Here is a 25,989-nt window from a genome sequence, read left to right as displayed (position 1 = left end):
TGCTGAGAGCCCTCTTATACCTGCATTAAGGACACACCTGAGCAATTACAAATGCCTGTGAAGCCATGTGTCATGCTGCCCAGAAATTGGGGGGATTATGTATAAACACAGCTGTAATTTCTAAATGGTGAAACCAAAATGTATAAAATTGACCTTTAATAAAATCTGACAATGTCATTTTTAACCACGTGATTTTTTTTCTATTACAAATCTTAAATCATGGAGTACAGAGGCAAATAAATAAATGAGGTGATATCCTTCTCTCCTCTATACTTTGCTCTTGCCATCACTCCGATATAAGTTAATCTTTGTCTCATCTGTCCACAAGACCTTTCTCCAGAACTGTGGTTGCTCTTTTAAGTACTTCTTGGCAAACTGTAACCTGGCCATCCAATTTTTGCGGCTAACCAGTGGTTAGCATCTTGCAGTGTAGCCTCTGTATTTCTGTTCATGAAGTCTTCTGCGGACAGTGGTCATTGACAAATCCACATCTGACTCCTGAAGTGTGTTTCTGACCTGTCGGACAGGTGTTTGGGGATTTTTCTTTATTATAGAGAGAATTCTTCTGTCATCAGTTGTGGAGGTCTTCCTTAGCCTGCCAGTCCCTTTGCGATTAGTAAGCTCACCAGTGCTCGCTCTCTCTTAATGATGTTCCAAACAGTTGAGTTTGGTAAGCCTGTTTGGCTGATGCCTCTAACAGTTTTATTCTTGTTTCTCAGTCTGATAATGGCTTCTTTGACTTTCATTGCCACAACTGTGATCCTCATGTTGATAAACAGCAATAAAAGTTTCCTAAGGTGATCGAAAGTGGAGGAAGGACTAGGTGCTGAGAGCCCTCTTATACCTGCATTAAGGACACACCTGAGCAATTACAAATGCCTGTGAAGCCATGTGTCATGCTGCCCAGAAATTGGGGGGATTATGTATAAACACAGCTGTAATTTCTAAATGGTGAAACCAAAATGTATAAAATTGACCTTTAATAAAATCTGACAATGTCATTTTTAACCACGTGATTTTTTTTCTATTACAAATCTTAAATCATGGAGTACAGAGGCAAATAAATAAATGATGGGTCTTTGTCACAAACATTATGGAGGGCACTGTGCCTATTGATGGACACTCCTATATTTTGTCATTTAATTTGATGTATGGTAACTTAATCAAATACTTATGTAGCTTGAACGTAGAATAGATTTGCATTCTTTGGTTTATTTCAAGCACTTGACAACAGTTGAAGTACATTTGAATTAGTTAAAAATGCAAGTTGATTTGTCCACACCAGGTTCCGACAAATTGCAATGTGATTTAGTCATGTGGATAGAGGAATGATTAATGGTTCAGAGTACCAGCAAGTACACCCTTGCTATTTTGAAATACTTTTATGGGTTTTTTTACATCCACACAAGAGATTAGCCTTGGTTTATTACCTCATCCAGCAGCCAATGCCTCCCTGGGAATGCAACAGTGGGAGTGTTGGTCTTCATTTTTCTATGTGTGTCCTGGAGTGGGGCCAAACTTGGAAGCTTTCCACTTGAAGATGAAAGTGTGACCTGTACACTTCATCAGACACTCAGAATTAAGGATTACTTTAATTCTGGTTTAGTGTGTTTTGAGCTAGTGAAGCTAATGCAGGAATTGCAGATTATTTCTCAGAAGGGGCAGAATGTGTCTGATGTAACAAGGAGGGTAACATTTGGTTGGAGATTCAGTAACAAGCAGAACGCTGCTCTGTTACTTTGAGCAGTTGTAGGCCAAAAGTTGACGGATATGTTGCATTGACATGTTTCAAAGAGACATTGAGAACATCCTTGAATCATTTTCTCTGTCCACATAATCGTGGAGTCTACGTGAATCTCTGGAACTCTCTGCCACAGAAGGTAGTTGAGGCCAGTTCATTGGCTATATTTAAGAGGGAGTTAGATGTGGCCCTTGTGGCTAAAGGGATCAGGGGGTATGGGAAGAAGGCAGGTACAGGATACTGAGTTGGATGATCATCCATGATCATATTGAATGGCGGTGCAGGCTCGAAGGGCTGAATGGCCTACTCCTGCAGCTGTTTTCTATGTTTCTAATAGTCTCTTCCCATGACTGAGCTCTGATAGTGTTCCAGGAAACTAGTGTCGGGCATATTTGGTCAAATAGCTGCATAATAGTTAAAAGTGCTGGTGGGCTGGGATTTCTTGCTTAGCATGTTCAAAGCAACTGAAGGTGCCTGGTATCTTAGTTAAGCTTAATTCATTGCTGTCAGTGTTTTAAGCCACATTGTCCTGAGCCACCACCTCTAGCTGGTGTATCTGTCGGAGATCCTGTGTTGCGAACAGGTAAACCCCTTTCTGTGGAACTGGGACCTGGCATCATGGGAGCCATCTTTGATGGAATACAGCGACCTCTAAAGGACATCAATGATCTATCGCAGAGCATTTACATCCCCCGTGGTGTCAACGTGAATGCTCTGAGTAAAGACTTAAAGTGGGAATTTACACCTTCCAAGAATATGCGGGTAAGAGCTTTAAGTAAAAAGTTTATAAAAAATTGTGGCACTTCCTTCTGCCACTTACTTATATATTCCTTTGTACCTGCTATGCATTCTCCTGAATTGAATCCTATGATTTAAGTGTTTTTGGTGCCTTCCCTCACAGTGAATTCTGCTGTGGGGGGACGTTTCATGTTGATTTCTATAGTGTACTGTTTCTGTGTCTTTTTTCTTTTTCTCTTTTTTCTCTTTTTTTGATTTGTATGGATTTATTGCATTGATCTGTTCAATTAATTTAATCAATCTCTGTAAAGCACTTTGGTTCAAATACTGGTTTTGTTGAAAAGTGCTATATAAATAAATATTATTATTATTATTATTATTATAAGTGTAATTAGTTTGAGTAGTTGTATTTGACTTTCTGAATGTGATTTTATTGGTGAATATAACAAGAAATGTGTGATATCTTTAGAGCTGTAACATTTTTTTTTAAAGGTTGGTAGTCACATCACTGGTGGAGACATATATGGCTTAGTCTATGAAAATTCTCTTATTAAGCACAAAATCATGCTTCCGCCAAAAAACAGAGGAACTGTGACATATGTTGCCCCAGCGGGAAACTATGATGTTTCTGTAAGTATTTGTGATTGTTTGTTCCATAAACCAGAATCAAAAATACACTCGGATTTATTAGTTAGAAATAGTTGTTTGAAACCAAAGACTGTAGACATCTCACTTTATTTTGCCTCTATGCATTTCCCATTTTTGACAAAGTAAAAAATTTTTTTTTAATTATGTTAAAAAGATAAGCAAAGGAATAAAATGAAAATTGTCCAAAAAGAACATAATTTGCAGTAGAAAACTTAAATGGGGGATAGTGGGTAATTGGGGGCTGGAAGTGTGAATGAATAACTTCTAGTAGTGGGCTCAAGGAGAATGTGGGTATGCACAAAATATTGTCCTTTTTGAAGATGACAGTGGTCAACATTAATTCTTAATTGCATTTTTCTCTTGCCCTTTGGTAGGATGTAGTTCTGGAACTTGAATTTGAAGGAATTAAGGATAAGTTTACTATGGTTCAGATCTGGCCTGTCCGTCAGGTGAGGCCAGTCACTGAGAAGCTTCCAGCAATTCACCCTCTGCTAACAGGACAGCGAGTGCTGGACGCACTTTTCCCGTGAGTTTGTCTTCAATCAGATGTTTCAAATATTATAAATCCTGATCCCACTCTTGGCCAAAATCCTTTGGCTGCCATACATCCAACAACTGGTGTAACAGCTCATGATTTCTTTGTTGCTGCAGGCACAATGTTGGCTCTTGTATTAGTGATACCAAGATAACTTCTGCATCCAAAAAATATACTGTTGGAGTAATTCAATACGTCAGTAAATATCTCTGGAGAACATGGAAAGGTGACGTTCTAGCTCAGGGCCCTTCTTCACACTTTCTACTTGGATATTTTATGTTCTCCAGAGATGTTGTAAATTCCAATTGCACTTCCCCAATAGCAATACCAATTCACCCTCCCCCTCCTGTCCTGCCAGGAGCTGGAGAAAGTGTTGTATGATGGAAACATTGTTGCAAATGTCGGGTGGAGGACTGTGATATCTCGTTCAGGTGAAAAGTTGGTAGAATATTCCTGTATTGCAACTTTGGATCGAAGTTTGTTGGAAGCTGGCAGGAAGGAATTTAACAGTAAAAATCTTGTTAAAGTTGGCTTTTTTAAACCTTTAAATATTAATAACATGAAATATACCATCAAATCTGAAGGAAAGATAATAACCATATAACAATTACAGCACGGAAACAGGCCATCTCGACCCTTCTAGTCCGTGCCAAACACATAATCTCCCCTAGTCCCATATACCTGTGCTCAGACCATAACTCTCCATTCCCTTCCCATCCATATAACTATCCATAGTTAATCAGACCGACAACGGGAAATGATTCTGCAAAAGTTTTAGCTACCATGTACCGTTTTGGCAAAAATACAATCGCACAGACAGACAGACAGACACAGAAACAAAACAAGACTTTTAATGAAAGATAGATAGTCAAACAGGCATCTCATGTTAGAACATGGGTACAGATGTTCTCCTTCATTTTTTTTGTTTTATTGAATACCGTTGATTGCCTCCACCATGCATTGTGGCCCAACTACTCACCAATGTTCTTTGAGGACTCTAAGTGAGGACTCTAAACTCTTGGCCGAGGGTTAGTCATAAGGGTTTTGTGCATGATATTACAGTCATTTTAATGATTAGTGTATCTGATTGGAATAGCATGTTCTATTTCTACTTGGATTGATTGGAAAGTTGGTTCAAAGTTGATTAATATACCATTGTTTGTCCTGTTATGTTTAAGATGTGTGCAAGGTGGAACAACAGCTATTCCCGGTGCCTTTGGTTGTGGAAAAACTGTGATTTCTCAGTCTCTATCAAAGTACTCCAACAGTGATGTTATCATCTACGTTGGATGTGGGGAGCGTGGCAATGAGATGTCTGAAGTACTGAGAGATTTCCCAGAGGTTAGTGTAATGTTCCCTTCAAGCTGAAGTGTTTCAAAGCTGGCAGCAAAGGATTGGAAAAGCTATATATGTACCCTTTAACATTGCAAAATATTTTTAGAATTTGACAAACTCCTCAACAAATTCAGCAAAAGCAAGGACTAAATGAAAAGTAACTTTCATCCCCTAAGAGACTAATCACAAAAATAATTTACCCGGAAAGCAAAATTAAATCTATTGGGGGTAAGAAAAACCCTTCCTGAAAGACCTCTTCCCATTGGCAGGACCAGAGGAGCAAAGTAATAGGTAAATCCTTCACCTGCTATGAAATAAGTATAAGTCAATAGACCTTTGGTCTTTCAGCATTTGTACTTTCTCATTAAAATTGAGCCATATGATTGCTGAATGCTCGGTCTTGGTCTATATTGTAGTTAAGAATCTAGTTCTCCATATTGCATTCTTTCTATTTTAATTAGTATAACACAAGGGTATAGATTTTAGTTCCACTGTTTAACCTATGAACAATTCAGGTTATTGGCATTGCCAAAAGGCTGCATAAAGAGAGCATTTGGGCTGACTGATCTCTCAAATTATTATTTTTGATTAGTGTTAATGAGCTTCATTGCTCTTTCCTCTTTCCTCTTCTAGTTGACGATGGAAGTTGATGGGAAAATAGAAAGCATCATGAAGCGAACATCTTTGGTGGCTAATACCTCCAACATGCCTGTCGCTGCCAGGGAAGCTTCCATCTATACCGGTATAATATCTTATTTGTTAATTAATTTGCTGAGTACGATTCTGAATTGGTTCTTTTGTCTTGTTATTGGAGAATCGCAAATGAATGTATATGTCATGGTGGTTTATTGAAAGTCCCCAAAGATAACCCATGCTTGCTTTTCATTCAATGGCTCCCCCAGCACCACACCTTCCCTTCCCTATTGTACAATATGTTTAATCTTGGTTTGTTTCTGAGCACAAGCTTTATAAAGTAAACTCCTGAGTACCCAAATGATTTGTATTGCAAATATCTTCAAAACTATAATCACCACATCCTTTTAAAAACCAACTTTTGACTCCTTTGTCAATGCTATATAGGTCTATCATCAATCTCATCCTTGTTCTCACTCTTAACTTCTCTTTGGATTCCTGTCTCATTCTTCAAGTAAAAAGTGTGGCCATGGGTACTCGCATGGGCCCCACCTATGTCTGTCCATTTTATTGGATACATTGAACATATCTTGTTCACAACTTGCCCAGGGACCATTCCCCAACTCTTTCTCTGCTGCATCAATAATTGTATTGTAGCTGCCTCCTGCACCTATGCAGTACCCATGGATTTCATCAACTTTACTACTTGCCGTATTTCCCGGCAATGAAGACGCCAGTTGTTGCCCTAAAATAAGGCCCGAAAATTTAAATTAACCTGCGTCTTGTAGGCCGAATGTTAGATTGCTAGCCAAGATAGATAGACTTGGCAATCCCTCAGTACAGCAGCTGTAAAAGGACAGCATAGCTGGGGGGGGGGGGAAGGAGAGAGGAAAGAGTTCCCTCCACAAGAGTCTGGACAGGGTCAGCATGGCTGGGCCGCCAGGGGTTAAGTTGCGGGGAGGGCAGGAGCGTTGAGAAGGAGGGGGCCGGGGATCATTCCAGCAACTCACTCAGTAGCTCGGGTGGCTGCGAGCGGCCGCGAATCTGCAGCAAGTCCCAGGGCTCGCAGGCGACCTGGGAACTGCAGCTAGTCCCGGGGCTCGCAGGCGACCTGGGAACTGCAGCTAGTCCCGGGGCTCGCAGGCGATCTGGAAACTGCAGAAAACTAATGGAAAAACACATGAAAATTATGTATTATTAATATGTATTATTACTAATTTAGGTATTTTTAGTATGTATTATTACTAATTACTAAATTAGTTAGTATGTATTATTACTTCCATTTATTAACTGTAGCAATAGATAGAGCCCGCCATCCGCTCACAAACATGGGTCCTGGCCCCTATGCAAAAAAGGTTGCCCTGGACTAAACCAGCCCCTTGATCCTGTCCCACCAGTCTTTTTTCAAAATTTAACAACTCAAAATGGGCGTGTGGCTTCAACGCAGGTGCGTCTTCATTGCCGGGAAATACGGTAAATTCTCTTGGACTAACTCTGGCACCCCTTCTCAATCTGTCTCCATCATGGGGATCAAACTATCGACTGACAGGATTTGAGTATAGGAGCAGGGACGTTCCACTGCAGTTGTACTTGGTGAGACCACACCTGGAGTATTGCGTACAGTTTTGGTCTCCAAATCTGAGGAAGGACATTATTGCCATAGAGGGAGTGCAGAAAAGGTTCACCAGACTGATTCCTGGGATGTCAGGACTTTCATATGAGGAAAGACTGGATAGACTCGGCTTGTACTTGCTAGAATTTAGGAGATTAAGGGAGGATCTTATAAAAACATACAAAATTCTTAAGAGGTTGGACAGGCTAGATGCAGGAAGATTGTTCCTGATGTTGGGGAAGTCCAGGACAAGGGGTCACAGCTTAAGGAGAGAGGGGAAATCCTTTAGGACCGAGATGAGAAAATCATTTTTCACACAGAGATTGGTGAATCTCTGGAACTCTCTGCCACAGTAGGTAGTTGAGGCCAGTTCATTGGCTATATTTAAGAGGGAGTTAGATGTGGCCCTTGTGGCTAAAGGGATCAGGGGGTATGGAGAGAAGGCAGGTACGGGATACTGAGTTGGATGATCAGCCATGATCATATTGAATGGCGGTGCAAGCTCGAAGGGCCGAATGGCCTACTCGTGCACCTATTTTCTATGTTTCTATGTGCTACATAGTCACTGAATCGAACATATACCATGATTACAACTTCCCAACCTGCCTCTTACAAAAGACATCCCTACTCTTAATCTCTTTGTCGCTCGCATCCACTGTGAAGATGATGCTTTCTATTGCAGAACACCCAAGATTTACAAAACTTGGTTTTCCTACCTCACCTTTGTCTATGACCTGCATTTCTGCTCTCCCTCCCCCTTCCCCTTGTGCTTAGTTTTCACCCCACCAGCCTTTGCATCCAACACATCATTCTCTGACATGTCAGTAACCTTCAACATGATTCCATCACTATTTAGACCGCTTTCCGTAGAAACCACTCTCCACAGCCCCTTGGCTCATTCCTTCTCACACAATCTGCCCCCTTCCCAAGCACTTTCCCCTGCAACTGCAAGAGATGTAATACCTGTCCTTGCACAGCTTCTCTCACGTCCATCAAAGGATCCCAGCAGCCCTTCCTGGTGAGAAAAAGGTTTACGTGCACCACTTCCATTCTTGGGTCATTGCACTTAAGGGCCTGTCCCACTGTACGAGGTAATTCAAGAGTTCTCCCGAGTTTTCCCCTGAGTCGAATTCGGGTTCGTAGGAGTTCGTGGATGTCTCGTAGCGACTAGTAATGCTAATGGTAGGTACTCGGGAAATCCGGTGAACTTGTGACTGTTTTTCAACGCTGATAACTCTTGAATTACCTCGTACAGTAAAAGAATACTCGCGATGAAAAAAATTGTTACTTTTTACTCGTACGAGCCGCTACGAGACATCCACGAACTCTTACGAATGGTATGAATATTTAATAATCTAGTTTCAAGTAATACTACCCCACTCGGGTGAGCACACATTTCTCCCACTATTTTCCCATCTACCCAGTCACCCTGCTCCTTTTTGCTTCTTTATACACTCATCTCCCATTCCCAAGTTCCATATTTCCCCATTTGTTTCCCCTCCCCCTGGCTCTTTCCACCCACATCCCTCCGATGGGCTTTACATTTTCCTCTTCTCTTTTCCTTATCTGACATCTTTTTTCTGGAGTAGTTCCTGAGGATTGGAGGGTAGCTAATGTAACCCCACTTTTTAAAAAGGGAGGGAGAGAGAAAACGGGGAATTACAGACTTTCGACAAGGTCCCACATAAGAGATTAGTATACAAACTTAAAGCACACAGTATTGGGGGTTCAGTATTGATGTGGATAGAGAACTGGCTGGCAGACAGGAAGCAAAGAGTAGGAGTAAACAGGTCCTTTTCACAATGGCAGGCAGTGACTAGTGGGGTACCGCAAGGCTCAGAGCTGGGACCACAGCTATTTACAATATATATTAATGATTTGGACGAGGGAATTGAATGCAACATCTCCAAGTTTGCGGATGACATGAAGCTGGGGGGGCAGTGTTAGCTGTGAGGAGGATGCTAGTAGGCTGCAAGGTGACTTGGATAGGTTGGGTGAGCGGGCAAATGCATGGCAGATGCAGTATAATGTGGATAAATGTGAGGCTATCCACTTTGGTGGCAAAAACAGAAAAGTAGACTATTATCTGAATGGTGGCCGATTAGGAAAAGGGGAGATGCAACGAGACCTGGGTGTCATGGTACACCAGTCATTAAAAGTAGGCATGCAGGTGCAGCAGGCAGTGAAGAAAGCGAATGGTATGTTAGCGTTCATAGCAAAAGGATTTGAGTATAGGAGCAGGGAGGTTCTACTGCAGTTGTATAGAGTCTTGGTGAGGGTCTTGGTGAGACCACACCTGGAGTATTGCGTACAATTTTGGTCTCCTAATCTGAGGAAAGACATTCTTGCCATCGAGGGAGTACAGAGAAGGTTCACCAGACTAATTCCTGGGATGTCAGGACTTTCATATCAATTCAATTCAACTTTATTGTCATTGCACAAATACGAGTATAGGTACAATGAAATGCAGTTTAGCATCTGGTCATAGTCATAGGGCAAGATAGTAGAAGTGAAAATAAAAATACAAAATAAGCATACAATAAAAATAAAAAATACTGGTTAACAATGTGTGGATTGTGGATGAATTAGAACTGGTACTTGGGCAAATAACTGTATACAAATGGGAGAGTCTAAAGATAGCTAGCAACGGGACTGAGTTCAGCAGTGTAATGGTGTTGTTGAAAAAGCTGTTTCTCAGCCTACTTGTGCGAGACCTGAGGCTCCTGTACCGCCTCCCTGATGGGAGGAGGGCAAACAGCCCATGGTTAGGGTAAGAGGGGTCCTTGATGATTTTCCATGCCCGTCTCAGACACCGTTTTCGGTGGAGGGCATCCATGGCAGGGAGCGGGGCACCAATGATGTGCTGAGCGGTTTTCACCACCCGTTGCAGTGCCTTCCTGTCAGCTGCAGTGCAGCTGCTGTACCATACCGTGAAGCAGGTGGTCAGGATGGTTTTGATGCTCCCACATGGACATATGAAGAAAGACTGGATAGACTCAGCTTGTACTCGCTAGAATTTAGAAGATTGAGGGGGGATCTTATAGAAACTTACAAAATTCTTAAGGGGTTGGACAGGCTAGATGCAGGAAGATTGTTCCCAATGTTGGGGAAGTCCAGAACAAGGGGTCACAGTTTAAGGATAAGGGGGAAAATCTTTTAGATGAGGAAAACATTTTTCACACACAGTGCTGAATCTCTGGAATTCTCTGCCACAGAAGGTAGTTGAGGCCAGTTCTTTGGCTATATTTAAGAGGGAGTTAGATGTGGCCCTTGTGGCTAAAGGGATCAAGGGGTATGGAGAGAAGGCAGGTACGGGATACTGAGTTGGATGATCAGCCATGATCATATTGAATGGAGGTGCAGGCTCGAAGGGCCGAATGGCCTACTCCTGCACTTATTTTCTATGTTTCTATCTTTTTGTCTCCTCTAAACCTCTAACCTTTGTCACTTATTCCACCCATCTGCCAATCAGTGCCTCCCCACCTCGCCTGTATCCACACATTGCTTTGCCACACTCTTGCCTCTTGTCCAGTTTTCTTCCCTCCAACTCCATCAGTCTGAAGAAGATTCAAACATTGTCTGTCTATAGATGCTGAATGACCTGCTGAATTCTTCTATCACTTTTTTTTGCTATCTCCAACTTATTTGTCTCCCACATGGACATACAGTTCCTTCCCAAGCTTTGTAAATCTCTTAGATTGGCAACTCCTATTTGACCTCTTTGCTGCACCTAAACATTAATAAAACAATTTTCAGTGCATTTGTCCATTTTTGGACTATCTGTGCATGACTGTTCTTATTTCCCTCTATTCAAAACAAAAGCATCTCTTATAGTTCTGCACGTCCTTATCCTCAAAGGAGCAGGGTGATTGGGAAGATAGGAAATGGTGGGAGAAATGTGTCTGCAACTGGGTGAGGGTGGTATTACTCATAGATAATTCAATGTTCTAGATAAAACTAGATAATTCATTGTTCATACCATTAGGTTGTAAGCTACCCAAGCACATACTTATTCTCCTGCATATTTGCCTCAATTTTGACATGGTAAATCCCATCCCTTACCATCCTTTTACATGACTACCAATGAAGTGTTCAATTCGCTCAACCCTTTACCTTCAATTATTGAAGGACGTTTGTGCTAGTTGCAGAAAATGCCACACTGAAAATGATTTTAATTCTAATTCATTCCTTTGGTTTACCACTTTATTGTGAAAAGGCATTACACTTTCTGAATATTTCCGGGACATGGGTTACCACGTCAGCATGATGGCAGACTCCACCTCCCGATGGGCTGAGGCCTTGCGAGAAATCTCCGGACGGCTGGCAGAGATGCCTGCTGGTAGGTTTTCTAAGTACTGGACTGTTAACAATTAAAGTCAAAGTATCACCATGTAATTTCAAACTAGTTCCAACGTTGATGTCAAAATCAAGCCATGACTGGGATTGCTAGTAGCTTTCACTCCTGTGTCTATTTACATTGCTTGACGTATTATTCTATATCAACTGGCCGGAGAATGGGAATCGTCTAAATAACAATGAAATGTACTTCCAATTTGAATAATTTCACTAAACAAAGGTGGGCACAATGATTTGAATAAAGGCTGGTTTTAAATCTTTAGAATTGAATTCATTGAAAATTTTTTTTTTTTTGCAATTGAGAAGCTCATAAAAGCGTAAACTATTGTGATTGTTGCACCTGCTTTTAGATATTGGGAAGTACTAGCACACTCCTGAAAGCAAGGTTTGAGCTGTTTAGTGAAATGACAGTATATTTTACCCAGTAGGTTAAAGGTTGTAGGTCGCATATTCATATTTCCATAACGAGCGTTGGACCAATTACCTTTAATTTTTACTTACAGCACACTATTACACTGATGCTTAACGAGGCTTATTGCTGGGAAAATGGTTGAACCTAACTTTTTCCGTCTTCCTAGACAGTGGTTATCCTGCTTACCTGGGTGCCCGTTTAGCTTCATTTTACGAGCGTGCAGGCCGAGTCAAGTGCCTGGGAAATCCTGAGAGAGAGGGTAGTGTCAGCATTGTCGGAGCGTAAGTATTTCCTCAGAAAGCACAAGCATGTATTCCGTGTGTCCTTGTCTGAAGGGAAGTTGTTTAGTTTGCTTTTGAGATGGAGTAAAAATGAGAGGTACAAATCTTTATGACTTCTGTTGAAGTATAACTTGTACCAGTACTAAATTAAGTGAAATTGGCTGTTTTTCAATACATAATATGTAGTAGACTTCACTTTTAAAATTTTGTGTAGCTACAAGCTTCTCATATCAGCAATGAATAGGCTTTTATGCCAGTCATCTGTTCTCCATGGATTCTTCCAACTGCATCGGAATTAAAGGAAGGGTGTTGGAAAGGGGCACTTTTCCAATCTTCCTTAAGATATTTGCCACTCTATTAGTACATGTTATAGAGAATTATGCTAAAAGATAGCTGACTATAAAATAATATTTGTATATTCTAATATACTCTCCAAAACAAATGCATTTATCTCAAACTGAGAATATCCAAATGCTAGGCACACAAAAATGCTGGAGAAACTCAGCGGGTGCAGCAGCATCTATGGAGCAAAGGAAATGGGTGACGTTTCGGGCCAAACCCTTCTTCAGACTGATGGGGGGTGGGGGGCAGAAGGAAGGAATAAGGGAGGAGGAGGAGCCCGAGGGCAGGGGGATGGGAGGAGACAGCTTGAGGGTTAAGGAAGGGGAGGAGACAGCAAGGGCTAGCAAAATTGGGAGAATTCAATGTTCATGCCCGCCGGACGCAGGCTACCCAGGCGGAATATGAGGTGGTGTTCCTCCAATTTCCGGTGTTGCTCACTCTGGCAATGGAGGAGACCCAGGACAGAGAGGTCGGATTGGGAATGGGAGGGGGAGTTGAAGTGCTGAGCCACCGGGAGCTCAGGTAGGTTCTTGCGGACTGAGCGGAGGTGTTCGGCGAAACGATCGCCCAACCTCCGCTTAGTCTCACCGATGTAAATCAGCTGGCATCTAGAGCAGCGGATGCAGTAGATGAGGTTGGGGGAGATACAGGTGAACCTTTGTCGAACCTGGAACGACTGCTTGGGTCCTTGAATGGAATCGAGGGGGGAGGTAAAGGGACAGGTGTTGCATTTCTTGCGGTTGCAACGAAAAGTGCCCGGGGAGGGGGTGGTACGGGAGGGAAGGGAAAAATTGACAAGGGAGTTGCGGAGGGAGCGGTCTTTGCGGAAGGCAGACATGGGGGGAGATGGGAAGATGTGGCGAGTGGTTGGGTCACTTTGGAGGAGGCGAAAATGGCGGAGGATGGTTTGGTGTATTTGCCGGCTGGTGGGGTGAAAGGTGAGGACCAGGGGGACTCTGCCCTTGTTGCGAGTGCGGGGATGTATCCAAATGCTAATAGGTATACCTAATCTCTTAAATTGCCTTGCTTTTTTGTTCGTGTTTGTCATTTTCTACTTTTGTGTCTATAACCCCTCTCTGATATTCACATTCTCTACTTCTCACCTTTTATTGCAACTAATTTTGTCAACCTAGAATTGGAAAGCCACTTGGATAAGCTGACTGCTAAAATTGTTTTGTTCAGCATCTTGCTAACCCATTGTTTTGTTTCAGTGTCTCACCCCCTGGTGGTGATTTTTCGGATCCTGTGACATCAGCTACTCTTGGCATTGTGCAGGTAACAAAGCTAATATAAATATTCTCCCCTTGTCATACCACCTCCATAAGTAGCAGTCAACAACATTATAATTGTAATTAATTTATTAGCCAAGTATGTAAACATACAAGGAGTTTGATTTGTCTACTGTCACACAAAAAAGCACCAAGATACATAACCTCATAAAAAATAAAACATAATCATAAACACCCGCCACAGTAGCTTGTGAGAATCCCCGGGACCCATAGCATAAGCAGAGGCTCACAGCCATCAATTTTAATGTCCAGGCCACACACACGATCCTTCACTGTGATGTGACGAGAGTTGTGCCGACCTCTGTCGCACTCAAAGGGAATCGTTGTCTCTGGTCTTTTTATCTACGGAAACAAATATTGAAATATATTGAAGCTCACGTGGTAATTAATTGAGACCCACTATATACAGTGGTTTATCTGTAACATAAAAAGATAGGACATTTTAACTCTTGCAATCCAATGCTTCATTGGGGTGATTATTGTTTAGATGCGTTATTGGAGGATTAACACTCTGTGTGCCTGTCTTGACCTGGGGGAAAAAAAAGATGTTTCTGAAACTTACCTAAACAAGAAGAAATATAGTGGTAGAAGAGGTTTTGAACTCGCTGAATCATGAACTACAGCCATTGGACTTTCTAGTCCTTAGCTTGTGCTCTTGGTTTTTTGGCCTTTTCTTTTTCCTTTCTCCTGCTACTTACACATTTTATTGCAATATTGAGGATCTTTGAGATGTAACTTGCGTGGTCACCAGGTGTTGCCTCCATGTCACTGACACCATGAAACATTTTTTTTTTTTTCTCTCATTTGCCGACTTTTAGGTATTTTGGGGCTTGGATAAGAAGTTGGCACAGCGCAAACATTTTCCTTCAGTCAATTGGCTGATTAGCTACAGCAAATACACCCGTGCACTGGATGAGTACTATGAAAAGCACTTTACGGAATTTGTGCCATTAAGGACCAAAGCTAAAGAGATCCTGCAGGAAGAAGAGGACCTCGCAGAAATTGTTCAGCTGGTCGGAAAAGTAAGTCTGTTTCACAAAAGTTATTTTTACAAGCCTCATCGTGGAATTGCGAAGCATCAGAGTACACAAACCAGCTTTCCCCTGACAGCTGATCCTGTTACATCTGACAAAACGTAGGTACCAAAAGTACGAGCACTACATAGGGTTGTGTGTAGGATATATAGCATAGAAATAGGGAGTTTAGTATTATTTTTGGCCCAATCAATCCATGTTCATCTCCTGATCTCCCAGTGGCTCAGCACTTCAGCTCCGCCTCCCATCCCAATCTTACCTTTCTGTCCTGGGCCTCCTCCATTGTCAGAGTGAGGCCCAATGCAAATTGGAGGAATAGCACCTCGTATTTTGCTTGGGTAGTTTACACCCCAGTGGTATGAACATTGACTTCTCTAACTTCAGATAGCCCTTGCTTTCTTTCTCCATACCCTTCCCCTTCTCAGTTCTCCCACGTCTTACTGTCTCCGACTACATTCTATCTTTGTCCCGCCCCCTCCCCTGACATCAGTCTGAAGAAGGGTCTCGACCCAAAACATTGCCCATTCCTTTTCTCCAGAGATGTTGCCTATCCTGCTGAGTTCCTCCAGCATTTTGTGTCTACCTTCGATTTAAACCAGCATCTGCAGTTCTTTCTTGCACAATTCATGTGTGTTTCATTCCACATCTTCCCTCCACTAATTAGCACAACCTTGTTCCTTTCTCCATTGAATGCTTTCTAGTCTCTGAAATTAATCCACACAATTCTCCAAATGCAATTGAATTGAAACTTTAAACAGGATCTCAGCTCTGTTCCTACTGGTGTCTTTTATTTAAATATGGACTACACCAACTGGATTTTCCCCCTTTACAAGTCTCTCCCCAGCCATGATGGAATTTTACATGACCTTGCACTGGGTGCAGGCAATATACTCTCTGTAGTTCTCATTCTTGCTGCTTGCCTCTCAAATTATAATGTCACCTATTATTACCACATTCAAATTCTACAGTGATTTGCTTCCACTTTGAGATCTGAGCAATCCACATGGAACTAGGTTGGAATGGTGATTGTATTCAATGGTTTTAGCCCCAAGGTAGGTTGGGAATTTTAGTAAAGTTTGAATTTATTTTGATGTTAAAGTCATAAAGAAACTGATCTCAAAATGATCTAAATGTTAATTGTCTCGACTGAGCCATCATCTCTTTTGAAGTGGTTGAAATGGTTGTGCTATGAGATTGCTTCATTGTTTTCTATTTCACTTTGGGAAAGAAGGTTTGGATTCTGAAAGACCAGAAATGTCATACTTTTACAGTGTGGAAGTTGGCTTTATATTTTAGGCAATTTCCATTTGTCGATTTTTAGGTGACTGTAATATTATTTGTAAATTGACAATATGATTTTTACTTTGGTCCTTTTAAGTTTCACTTTACAGGATATGGTATGAATGAAATTCAAATCTTTTAACTACTGATGTAAAAGGATAATGCCAAATATTCTTGAGGTTCAACTGCTCATTTCAAATGTCTAAATTCTTGTGCAGGCATCTCTGGCAGAAACGGACAAAATAACACTGGAGGTGGCAAAGTTGATAAAGGATGATTTTTTGCAACAGAATGGATACACTGCCTATGACCGGTAAATTTCTTGTGCTTACTGAACCCTAATAAGTATATTATAGTCGCTTCATCCCATTTTGAATTGTGAATATCTAATATTTATCATCTGGTACAAAAATGTTGAAATTCTGAAATTAAAAATCAAATTTCAGTAAAGAGGGATGTTTGAAGAATGAAGCCAAGTTCTCAGTTGACTGTTAATTTATCTGTCTTGAGAACTAAAATATTTACTCCTCTCCTGGAAGCTGACCTGAGTGATTCCAGTATTTTCTGTTTTAATTTGTTTTTAATTGACTATTATTAATATCAGTTGCAGCATATTTGTTTTCCATTTTATGTTTGAGGTAATAGTAATAAGAGATTAGTTTTCCTTTGCGGTTTTCCAGATTTTCTTTCAGTGCTAGTGAAGGAAATTGCTAGGTAGTTTAATATACAATCAGAAATGTATAGTTTCCCTCCCTATTCTCTCATATAATTTTGAATTAATATTTTTAATTATCCTTGCAATGATGTATGTGGAGGGTTAGATCACTAGTTATTCATCGTTAACGGCAGTTGTCTAGAGAAAGAAGAGATGTATTTGCCGGAGAGAACTGAAGGTTAACAATGCCTGGAATTGCCATAAGTATCACTACCATGTTAAAGGAAAGGCTGTGCTTGCTTTTACTGTTTGGTAACCAAGCTCAAGGTTTCAAGGTCAGTTTATTGTCACATGTACATGAAATTCGAATTGCCATACAGCCAAACTTTAAAAAAAAAAAGAAAGCACCAAGACACACAACTAATTAAGGTTAACATAAACATCCACCACAGTGAACTCCCCACGTACCTCACTGATAGAAAGCAATAAAGTCCAATCTTCTTCCTCTTTTATTCTCCTGGGGTCGGGGCGATCGAAGCTCCCGTCTCGGGGGCAGTCAAAGCTCCTGCGGCTTGGAGTTCCCAAAGTCTGTCTCTAGCCTGAGAACGCGAGCTCTGCGATGTTAAAGTCCGCAGGCATCCGCGGTTGGAGCCCCGAAGTCTACCCCTGATAGGGATCGCAAACTCCGTGATAAGTCCGCAGGCTCCCGCGGAGGAGCTCTCAGTGTCAGAGCCCAGCAAAGGCCGCGAACTCTTCGATGTTAGGCCGCAGTGCAGGCGGAGATACGATACGGAAAATAATCACCTCTGTCGAGGTAAGAGATTAGAAAAAGTTTTCCCCAACTTCTCCTCCTCCACCCCCACACCCACCCCGCACATAAACCAAGCTAAAGAACACTACAAACATACATTTAACACATGCAAGCAAACAACAAAAGAAGGAAGGGACAGACAGACTGTTGGCGAGGCAGCCATTGCTGGTGCCTCCTGGTGTCAGTAGTGATTGTGTTTCTGAATGCTGCTGTACCCTACAGCAATCCTTGGTGTGGAGTATTCTTTATCCGTATTACTTCCCTTTGAGAGAATAATTTTCTAGAAATTATAGTTAATCATCCTGTCTGGTTTTGGAGAGAAAAAATAAGTAAAAATTCTTAATGGTGAAACGATTTACTATCATTTTCACTGTTGCATATGATTTTTCAAGTTGCTTGAAATGAAAGAGATGCATATGGGGAATTTCTCCCAGATAGAATGTGGTAGAGGGTGGTTTTGGGGGAAGTGAGTGTTTCAAATGAAGGGGAGAATTTTTTCCTGTGAGGAAAGGTTGTGGGAGAGAGGACAATTGGGATGGAATAGTGGAAATTAGTCACGTATTTAATGTATTTGCGGGTTGAGGTAGGTGGGGAGACAAATGAATATGGGGTAAAAGGGTTTAGATGATTGTGGATGATAGCTGAAGCCATAATCTTGGATAATGACGTGTTTGATTTTCTGCTACTTCCACGTTCAGCATAGATAGTGAGCTCCCCACTTTTTAAGTGATCTACAGGAATCACTGCCTCAAAGGCTGTTGATATCATCAAAGACCCACGTCACCCTGTCTACTTCTTATCTTGCTGCCTCCATCACTTGGAAGGTACAGGAGCCCGAGAACCAATATCTCCAAGTTCAAGAATGACTTCTTCCCGTCAATCATCAGACTCTTGAACCACCCTGTACAACCTTGCACCCTGTACACCAATCTACAAATAACTTGTTTCCCTTTTCCTAACTCAGTCCGAAGAAGGGTCTCGACCTGAAACGTCACTTATTCCTTTTCTCCACAGATGCTGAATGACCCGCTTTTTATGACTATCTTTGTAATACTGCATTATGTTTTTTGACTTGCACTGCTATGTAACTTACCTAGGATAATCATCTGTATATTTATTGATTGTGTTGTGTTTAATGTGCCAGTGATACTACAGCAAGTAAGGATTTAATTGTTCTGGTTTTAGTGTTTTTTGCATGACAATTAAACACTCTTGACACTCTTGACACTCTTGGAATAAGTTTAATATGTGCAGGTTAGCTGATGATATACAGCTGGGTGGCAGCTGATGAGGGTGCATGATTATATCTTTGCGTTTTCTTTCTTCAACCTCCTCCAGCTTTTGTCCTTTCTATAAAACTGTTGGTATGCTGTCAAATATGATTGGCTTCTATGATATGGCTCGTCATGCAGTGGAATCGACTGCACAAAGTGATAACAAGATCACGTGGGCGATTATTCGTGAGCACATGGGAGAGATTCTCTACAGGCTGAGCGCCATGAAATTCAAGGTAATCAATTCAAATGAATAATTTCCACCAATCATCCTGTGTGCTTCTATAAGATTTGCCAGTCGCCCATTCCCGACATCTGACCATTAAATCTAAAAGGTAACACTAGGCCCTTCCAGAACAAAATGTTTTTTGTTTTTTTTCCAAATCCCCTTGTTCACACTTAATCTCAGAGGGTAAACATTTCAAATTCCCTAGACAAAAGAAGGTGGACGCATTGTATCCTGGGCCACTCTCAAACATTACTGTGCTTCACGTCATTATTGTCTCGGAATCAGACAAGTCTCATCAGGGAGGAAGACCAGGGCAGGGCAGGGATAGTCATTCAAATACATTTTAGGTTTATGTGTTTTATTGTCACATGTATGAGGAACATTGAAAAGCTTTATTTTGCCTGCTATCTGATTAGATAATACCAAATATAAATACAAACAAGTCAAAAGCGAGTACAATAAGTAAGACCATAGGGGAAGATACAGAGTGCAAGAATGCAGTTCTCAACATGGCAGCGCACCAGTTCCATAGATAAACTCCATTGTCTGCAATGGGAAAGAAGTGAATCGGGACAGTACCCTAGCTTATCGAAGGACCGTTCAGAAGCCTCATGACAGGGGAGAAGCTGTTTCTAAGTCGGGTGGTGCATGCTTTGAAGCTACTGTATCTTCTGCCTGATGGAAGCGGCTGAAGAAAGGATGATCAGGGTGGAACAAGTCTTTGATTAAGTTGGCTTTTTTCCAAGGCCATGTGAAGTGTAGATGGAGTTAATGGTGGGAGGTCTGGTCTGTGTAATGTATTGGGCTACATCTACAACTGAAATTTCTGACAGTCTTGGGCCAAACTGTTCCAAAACCAGGCTGCGATGCAACACAACAGTATGCTTTCTATGGTGCTTCTGTCGAAGTCTGTAAGAGTCATCGGCAACTTTCGGCCCATTATGCCTTTAACAGTTCTTTTAAAGAGTTGTTTGATATTATTGTTAGTGCCAGTGAAAGATCTGACAAGTCAGTCCCAGTATCCAACATGCCTTGAGATCTGGGAACCAGGTAGTCAAGAGGGTTGTGGGAATGAGTCTGATCGTGGAAGAGTAAATTTCTTTGAGTTTTTGGCTCTTTTTTTTTAACCAATGCTCTTTGTGCAGAGCCAAAAGAGATGGGGGAGATATTGAACAATTTATTTTCTTCAGTATTCACCAAGGAGAAGAATATTGAATTATGTGAGGTAAGGGAAACAAGTAGAGTAGCTATGGAAACTAAGAGGATCAAAGAAGAGGAAGTACTGACACTTTTGAGAAATATAAAAGTGGATAAGTCTCCAGGTCCGGACAGGATATTCCCTAGGACTGTGAGGGAAGTTAGTGTAGAAATAGCAGGGGCTATAACAGAAATATTTCAAATGTCATTAGAAACGTGAATAGTGCCGGAGGATTGGTGTACTGTGCATGTTGTTCCATTGTTTAAAAAGGGGTCTAAGAGTAAACCTAGCAATTATAGACCTGTTAGTTTGATGTCAGTGGTGGGCAAATTAATGGAAAGGATACTTAGAAATAATATATATAAGCATCTGGATAAACAGGGTCTGATTAGGAACAGTCAACATGGATTTGTGCCTGGAAGGTCATGTTTGACTAATCTTCTTGAATTTTTTGAAGAGGTTACTCGGGAAATTGATGAGGGTAAAGCAGTGGATGTTGTATATATGGACTTCAGTAAGGCCTTTGACAAGGTTCCTCACGGAAGGTTGGTTAAGAAGGTTCAATGGTTGGGTATTAATGGTGGAGTAGCAAGATGGATTCAACAGTGGCTGAATGGGAGATGCCAGAGAGTATTGGTGGATGGTTGTTTGTCAGGTTGGAGGCCAGTGACTAGTGGGGTGCCACAGGGATCTGTGTTGGGTCCACTGTTGTTTGTCATGTACATCAATGATCTGGATGATGGTGTGGTAAATTGGATTAGTAAGTATGCAGATGATACTAAGATAGGTGGGGTTGTGGATAATGAAGTAGATTTTCAAAGTCTACAGAGAGATTTATGCCAGTTGGAAGAGTGGGCTGAAAGATGGCAGATGGAGTTTAATGCTGATAAGTGTGAGGTGCTACATCTTGGCAGGACAATCAAAATAGGACGTACATGGTAAATGGTAGGGAATTGAAGAATGCAGGTGAACAGAGGGATCTGGGAATAACTGTGCACAGTTCCCTGAAAGTGGAATCTCATGTAGATAGGGTGGTAAAGAAAGCTTTTGGTGTGCTGGCCTTTATAAATCAGAGCATTGAGCATAGAAGTTGGGATGTAATGTTAAAATTGTACAAGGCATTGGTGAGGCCAATTTTGCAGTATGGTGTACAATTTTGGTCGCCTAATTATAGGAAGGATGTCAACAAAATAGAGAGAGAGTACAGAGGAGATTTACTAGAATGTTGCCTGGGTTTCAGCAACTAAGTTACAGAGAAAGGTTGAAAAAGTTAGGGCTTTATTCTTTGGAGCGCAGAAGGTTAAGGGGGGACTTGATAGAGGTCTTTAAAATGATGAGGGGGATAGACAGAGTTGACGTGGATAAGCTTTTCCCACTGAGAGTAGGGAAGATTCAAACAAGGGGACATGACTTAAGAATTAAGGGACAGAAGTTTAGGGGTAACATGAGGGGGAACTTCTTTACTCGGAGAGTGGTGGCTGTGTGGAATGAGCTTCCAGTGAAGGTGGTGGAGGCAGGTTCGTTTTTATCATTTAAAAATAAATTGGATAGTTATATGGACGGGAAAGGTATGGAGGGTTATGGTCTGATCGCAGGTGTATGTGACTAGGGGAGAATACGTGTTCGGCACGGACTAGAAGGGTCGAGATGGCCTGTTTCCGTGCTGTAATTGTTATATGGTTATATATGGTTAAGAAGTTGTCTGTATTGGACACTCATGGCCTTACCCTTGGCCTCTGGTTACGAGGGAAAATGGAATTCTGCATCAATGGAGCAGACAGTTTTCCTATTGTAATTCCGGTACAATATGGGACTGTTGTTACTATTTTATCATCGAAGAACATTGGTGAAGCAGTGGGTTTTTTTTAATAACTTATAGTTTTGTTTTTGGCGCTGCTGACTTTTTAAATCCAAATTAAAATTCCCCACTGTACTTTTATCTTGATTCGTCAATAGTTGAGGCTTCTTGCTCCAGATCAGTCGCCTAACTACCATGTCACTGCATCCAGTTTTGAAGAAAACATTTCCAGCTTTAGGGCATATTCACAATGGAGCCCTTAAGTTGAGCTAAATAGTGGCACGTGTAACAACAGCATGATTTTACTTGTGACTTGCTGCTTACAATGTAGTGGAATCTTTCATTATCAAAATTATATATTGCTATGAATATTCTTTTCTTTTAGGACCCAGTGAAAGATGGCGAGCAAAAAATTAAGGCAGACTACATACAACTTTACGAAGACATGCAAACTGCATTCCGTAGTCTAGAAGATTAAAATGGGTTGTCCCTGAAAATACTTGAAACAAAACCTGTATTTCCCAGTATTTATGTTTTTGTTTTTTTTTGTTTTCCTGCATTCCTTTTGTGTTAATTTTGTTGTGTTGAATGTCTGGTTATTAATTCACCGTTCGGACAGCCTTTGATAGATATGGTTTATTCTGAATGTGTTTGTACAAGTGTGGGGTCTGCTTACCTGTCGTGAAAACAAGTATCAGTATTCTATGTATCTGCCATAACTGGTATTGTGTGCTTTTGATTTTCTGTAAATCACAAGTCAAGTTCATTTTTAAACCACTGCAAATGTGATTTGTCCTCCATCTTATTTTTTTAAGCCACTGGATATGTGAACCCGCTGAGTTTCTCCAGCAATTTTGTGTACATTCAGAATTAGCTGTTTTGAAATGAAGTACTTCAAGTTGTGAGCAAGGTTCTGTGTGACATTTTGCCAGAATTAAGCTTTGGGGAAGAGGAAAATGAGTGATAGCAAGCAGATCTACCAGCTTCATTCCCAGCATCGATCATTTGGTGTTAAGGAGTCGCATGGTAAATTTATTTTTTAGATTTTTCATTATTCAGCAAAGGAACTAATTTGGTTTATGCAAGTCTGTTGTAAACCCTAAATGCAGTAGCAAAGATATCTTGTTTGCAAATTAAGTAAAACACCTGTTGTTTTGGTCCCTGGTAGTGCAAGTTTTGCATCCTTCTCTACCTTTGATGCAACTTTATGCAAAACACTGGTTTAGCATTTTGTCTTGGCTCTAGCTTGATTTACAGTATGTTAGGCTTCTAAATCAAATTCCATGTGAAATGTACACTTTTTTTACAGTTAGCTCACTTGGAAGTTTTTCAACAGGGATGTGCCTGTAACCTTATGAAGTAGTCAATACAGCAGATCAAGCTCTAGAGTTTTGAAAAAGTCAACAAATTTGGAATGGTCTTGTTTTCATTAAATTGTGGTAGATTCTAAATCAATTTATTTGGCCAAGAAGGTTTTGGAAAGCTATCTGTGAAGAACACCAAATTGAGCTGCGGAATTGGGGCAATAAATGTATAATTAAATTTTCAACTCCCAAATTCATCTCTTTTGAAAAATAGTCGCATAATAGTCAAAGATGTGAGCATGAAACAGAATTGAAGAAAATTGGCAGTGTAAGAAGGGATCTAATGAAACCAGGGTGAGTCTAAATTTTTTAATCCGAAAGGAGATTTTGAGGGATTATGGAATAAGTTTTTCATACATGGCACAATGTACCTGTTAAAATAACCAGTTCACACTCTGTTAGTATTGATGTTTCTACATGTTTTTGATTAACTCCATTTAAGTTTCAGTTGTTGACCAACATCGGAAGCTTTCTCAATGGCATTTCCTAAGAGCATGCCCTTTGCCTAGATTTTATTTTTCCCCCCAATGGACAACATTTTCTATTTGCACAAGTTAAATTTGGTTCATGAGTTGTGACTGACTGGTGTGTGTGACTTAAACACTATACTTTAGGACAAGCTTCTTGGTTTCTAGGTCTGTTGGTGTTGATACATGATCTCTAGTTTTAGAATATTATTTTGGAGATAACCGATACAATGTCACAAATGATTGGATCGCCTCATTGCTTATGTGTCTGGTGGAAGGATCGGCTGTTATCTAAAATTTGGTTAAGCACTCCTTTCTGATTGGCGAAAGGAACTTGCTGTGAGTGATAGTATGAGATATTTCTTAATGTGAAGATATAGAGAGCAGAGGATAGTAGATGAAAGTCAGGATAGAACCTTCCTCCTGGACAGGAGGGGAAAAAACTGAGCTGAGTTTAAAGTGAAAAATATCATCGCTAGTTAATGCGAGTAAATAATTTCAGTGCATGGTAAAGCAATAGTTGAATATTTGAAGTCCCATACTCCCAAACAAGGTTAGCATTAGATTGGTATAATTAATGTGCAATTATTTGGTGTTCTATGAATACAGAGCATTGCAATGAATTAAAAGTTATGTCAGTTCAATAAAATTATCCAGATAATGCAACTTAAAAAATGTCAATGTAATTGCTTTCAGTCCAGTTTTGACAACCAATTTGTATTATTGAAAGTAGCTGAAACAAATCTCCATGGAACCAACTTTGAAATGTTTTAAAATATGTAATACTTGCCATTATAAAAACTTAATGTAGTCTATATTATTTTTTAAATTCGGTTGGAAGAATCTGGCAAAATAAGTTTCAGTCCTATATAATTGCTTGCTGTTTAAACTTAATTGTCCATGTAAATGGCCACGTTTTTTTCTAGAATAAGCAAGGGAAATAGTCCAATTTGTAAATAAGTTTGGATTTGGCCCCAGGTGCTTTCATGTTTTTTTTTTCCCCTAAAGAAAATTGAAAGGCTGTTCATGCATTAGTTTCTGTGAAAATGACAACATTTTTGCTCTGAAAATCCTGAAAGGGAATCCAGGCAGGGGAAATCAGTCTGATCACTGCCTAGAATATTTGATGTTTGGCTGAAATGGAAAAGCGAGTGTCGATGTTGAATATCTGCAGCAAATAAAGACATGGAACAGGAAAGGTGGTTTCTTCATATACAATGTTTGTAACTGAAAAATGCATATAATTCTGATTCTCGCTGTAGTAAAACAGGTAGTCACTGCACTTCAGTCATTCCCTCCTATCGACTTCATGTCAAACCCAATGCAGCAAATGACAACGTGGGTGTAATTAATTATCTTGCTGTAACAGATATTAAAACTATATTTGGAATTTAAAGCAGTGATTAAGTTGTACATTGTGATTAATGTAAGGCAATAATTGAAGTTGTATTTTTTCCAGTTCACTGTTCAGGAAATGATTTATTGTGTGCAGCGTGGTTAAGTTTTTTAAATTTAGTCATTGTTCAAAATTGTATAAAATATAAACTAATAAAATTGTAATGGTGTTTAATGATTAGTACTGATTTTTTTTTTAAAGTGTCATGGGCCTTTATTTTCCATATTAAGACGGGGTTTTATACTAGTAACACAAATTCAATTGGAAGCAAAGATCCAATGAATTAGTACAGAGGTGGGGTTTCATATGTTGGCACGGTGCCTGATATTGTAGCAATTTCATGCAATGTTACATTTCAGGGTGGCACAGCAATAGAGTTGCACCCTTGCAGGGCCAGAGACCCGGTTTTGATCCTGACCGCAGATGCTGTTTGTACAAAGTTTGTACGTTCTCCCTGTAAATGAAAGTTGTAAGTGGGTTTTCCCCGGATGTTCTGGTCTCCTCCCACATTCAAAAGACGTACAGGTTTGTAGGTCAATTGGCTTTGGTAAAATTTGTAA

The 25,989-nt window shown here is 40.6% G+C and overlaps 1 protein-coding gene across 1 annotated transcript in view; it reads left to right on the top strand.

The window, feature by feature from the left end:
* atp6v1ab (ATPase H+ transporting V1 subunit Ab) overlaps positions 1-25,603 on the top strand; it is a 43,306-nt gene extending 17,703 nt beyond the window's left edge. Inside the window, exons 4-15 of the mRNA XM_055636637.1 lie at positions 2,289-2,503; positions 2,972-3,109; positions 3,502-3,653; positions 4,841-5,003; positions 5,631-5,739; positions 11,459-11,581; positions 12,177-12,291; positions 13,845-13,908; positions 14,741-14,944; positions 16,456-16,550; positions 19,042-19,213; positions 22,588-25,603. Coding sequence (XP_055492612.1) covers positions 2,289-2,503; positions 2,972-3,109; positions 3,502-3,653; positions 4,841-5,003; positions 5,631-5,739; positions 11,459-11,581; positions 12,177-12,291; positions 13,845-13,908; positions 14,741-14,944; positions 16,456-16,550; positions 19,042-19,213; positions 22,588-22,680 — 1,643 coding nt within the window. The 3' untranslated portion in view covers positions 22,681-25,603. The remainder of the gene's footprint in view (positions 1-2,288; positions 2,504-2,971; positions 3,110-3,501; positions 3,654-4,840; positions 5,004-5,630; positions 5,740-11,458; positions 11,582-12,176; positions 12,292-13,844; positions 13,909-14,740; positions 14,945-16,455; positions 16,551-19,041; positions 19,214-22,587) is intronic.
* Positions 25,604-25,989: the final 386 nt, after the last annotated feature.

This window comes from Leucoraja erinacea, chromosome 6 (assembly GCF_028641065.1).
Source record: "Leucoraja erinacea ecotype New England chromosome 6, Leri_hhj_1, whole genome shotgun sequence".
Taxonomy (NCBI): Eukaryota; Metazoa; Chordata; class Chondrichthyes; order Rajiformes; family Rajidae; genus Leucoraja; species Leucoraja erinaceus.
This window is presented reverse-complemented; position numbering and strand designations above follow the sequence as displayed.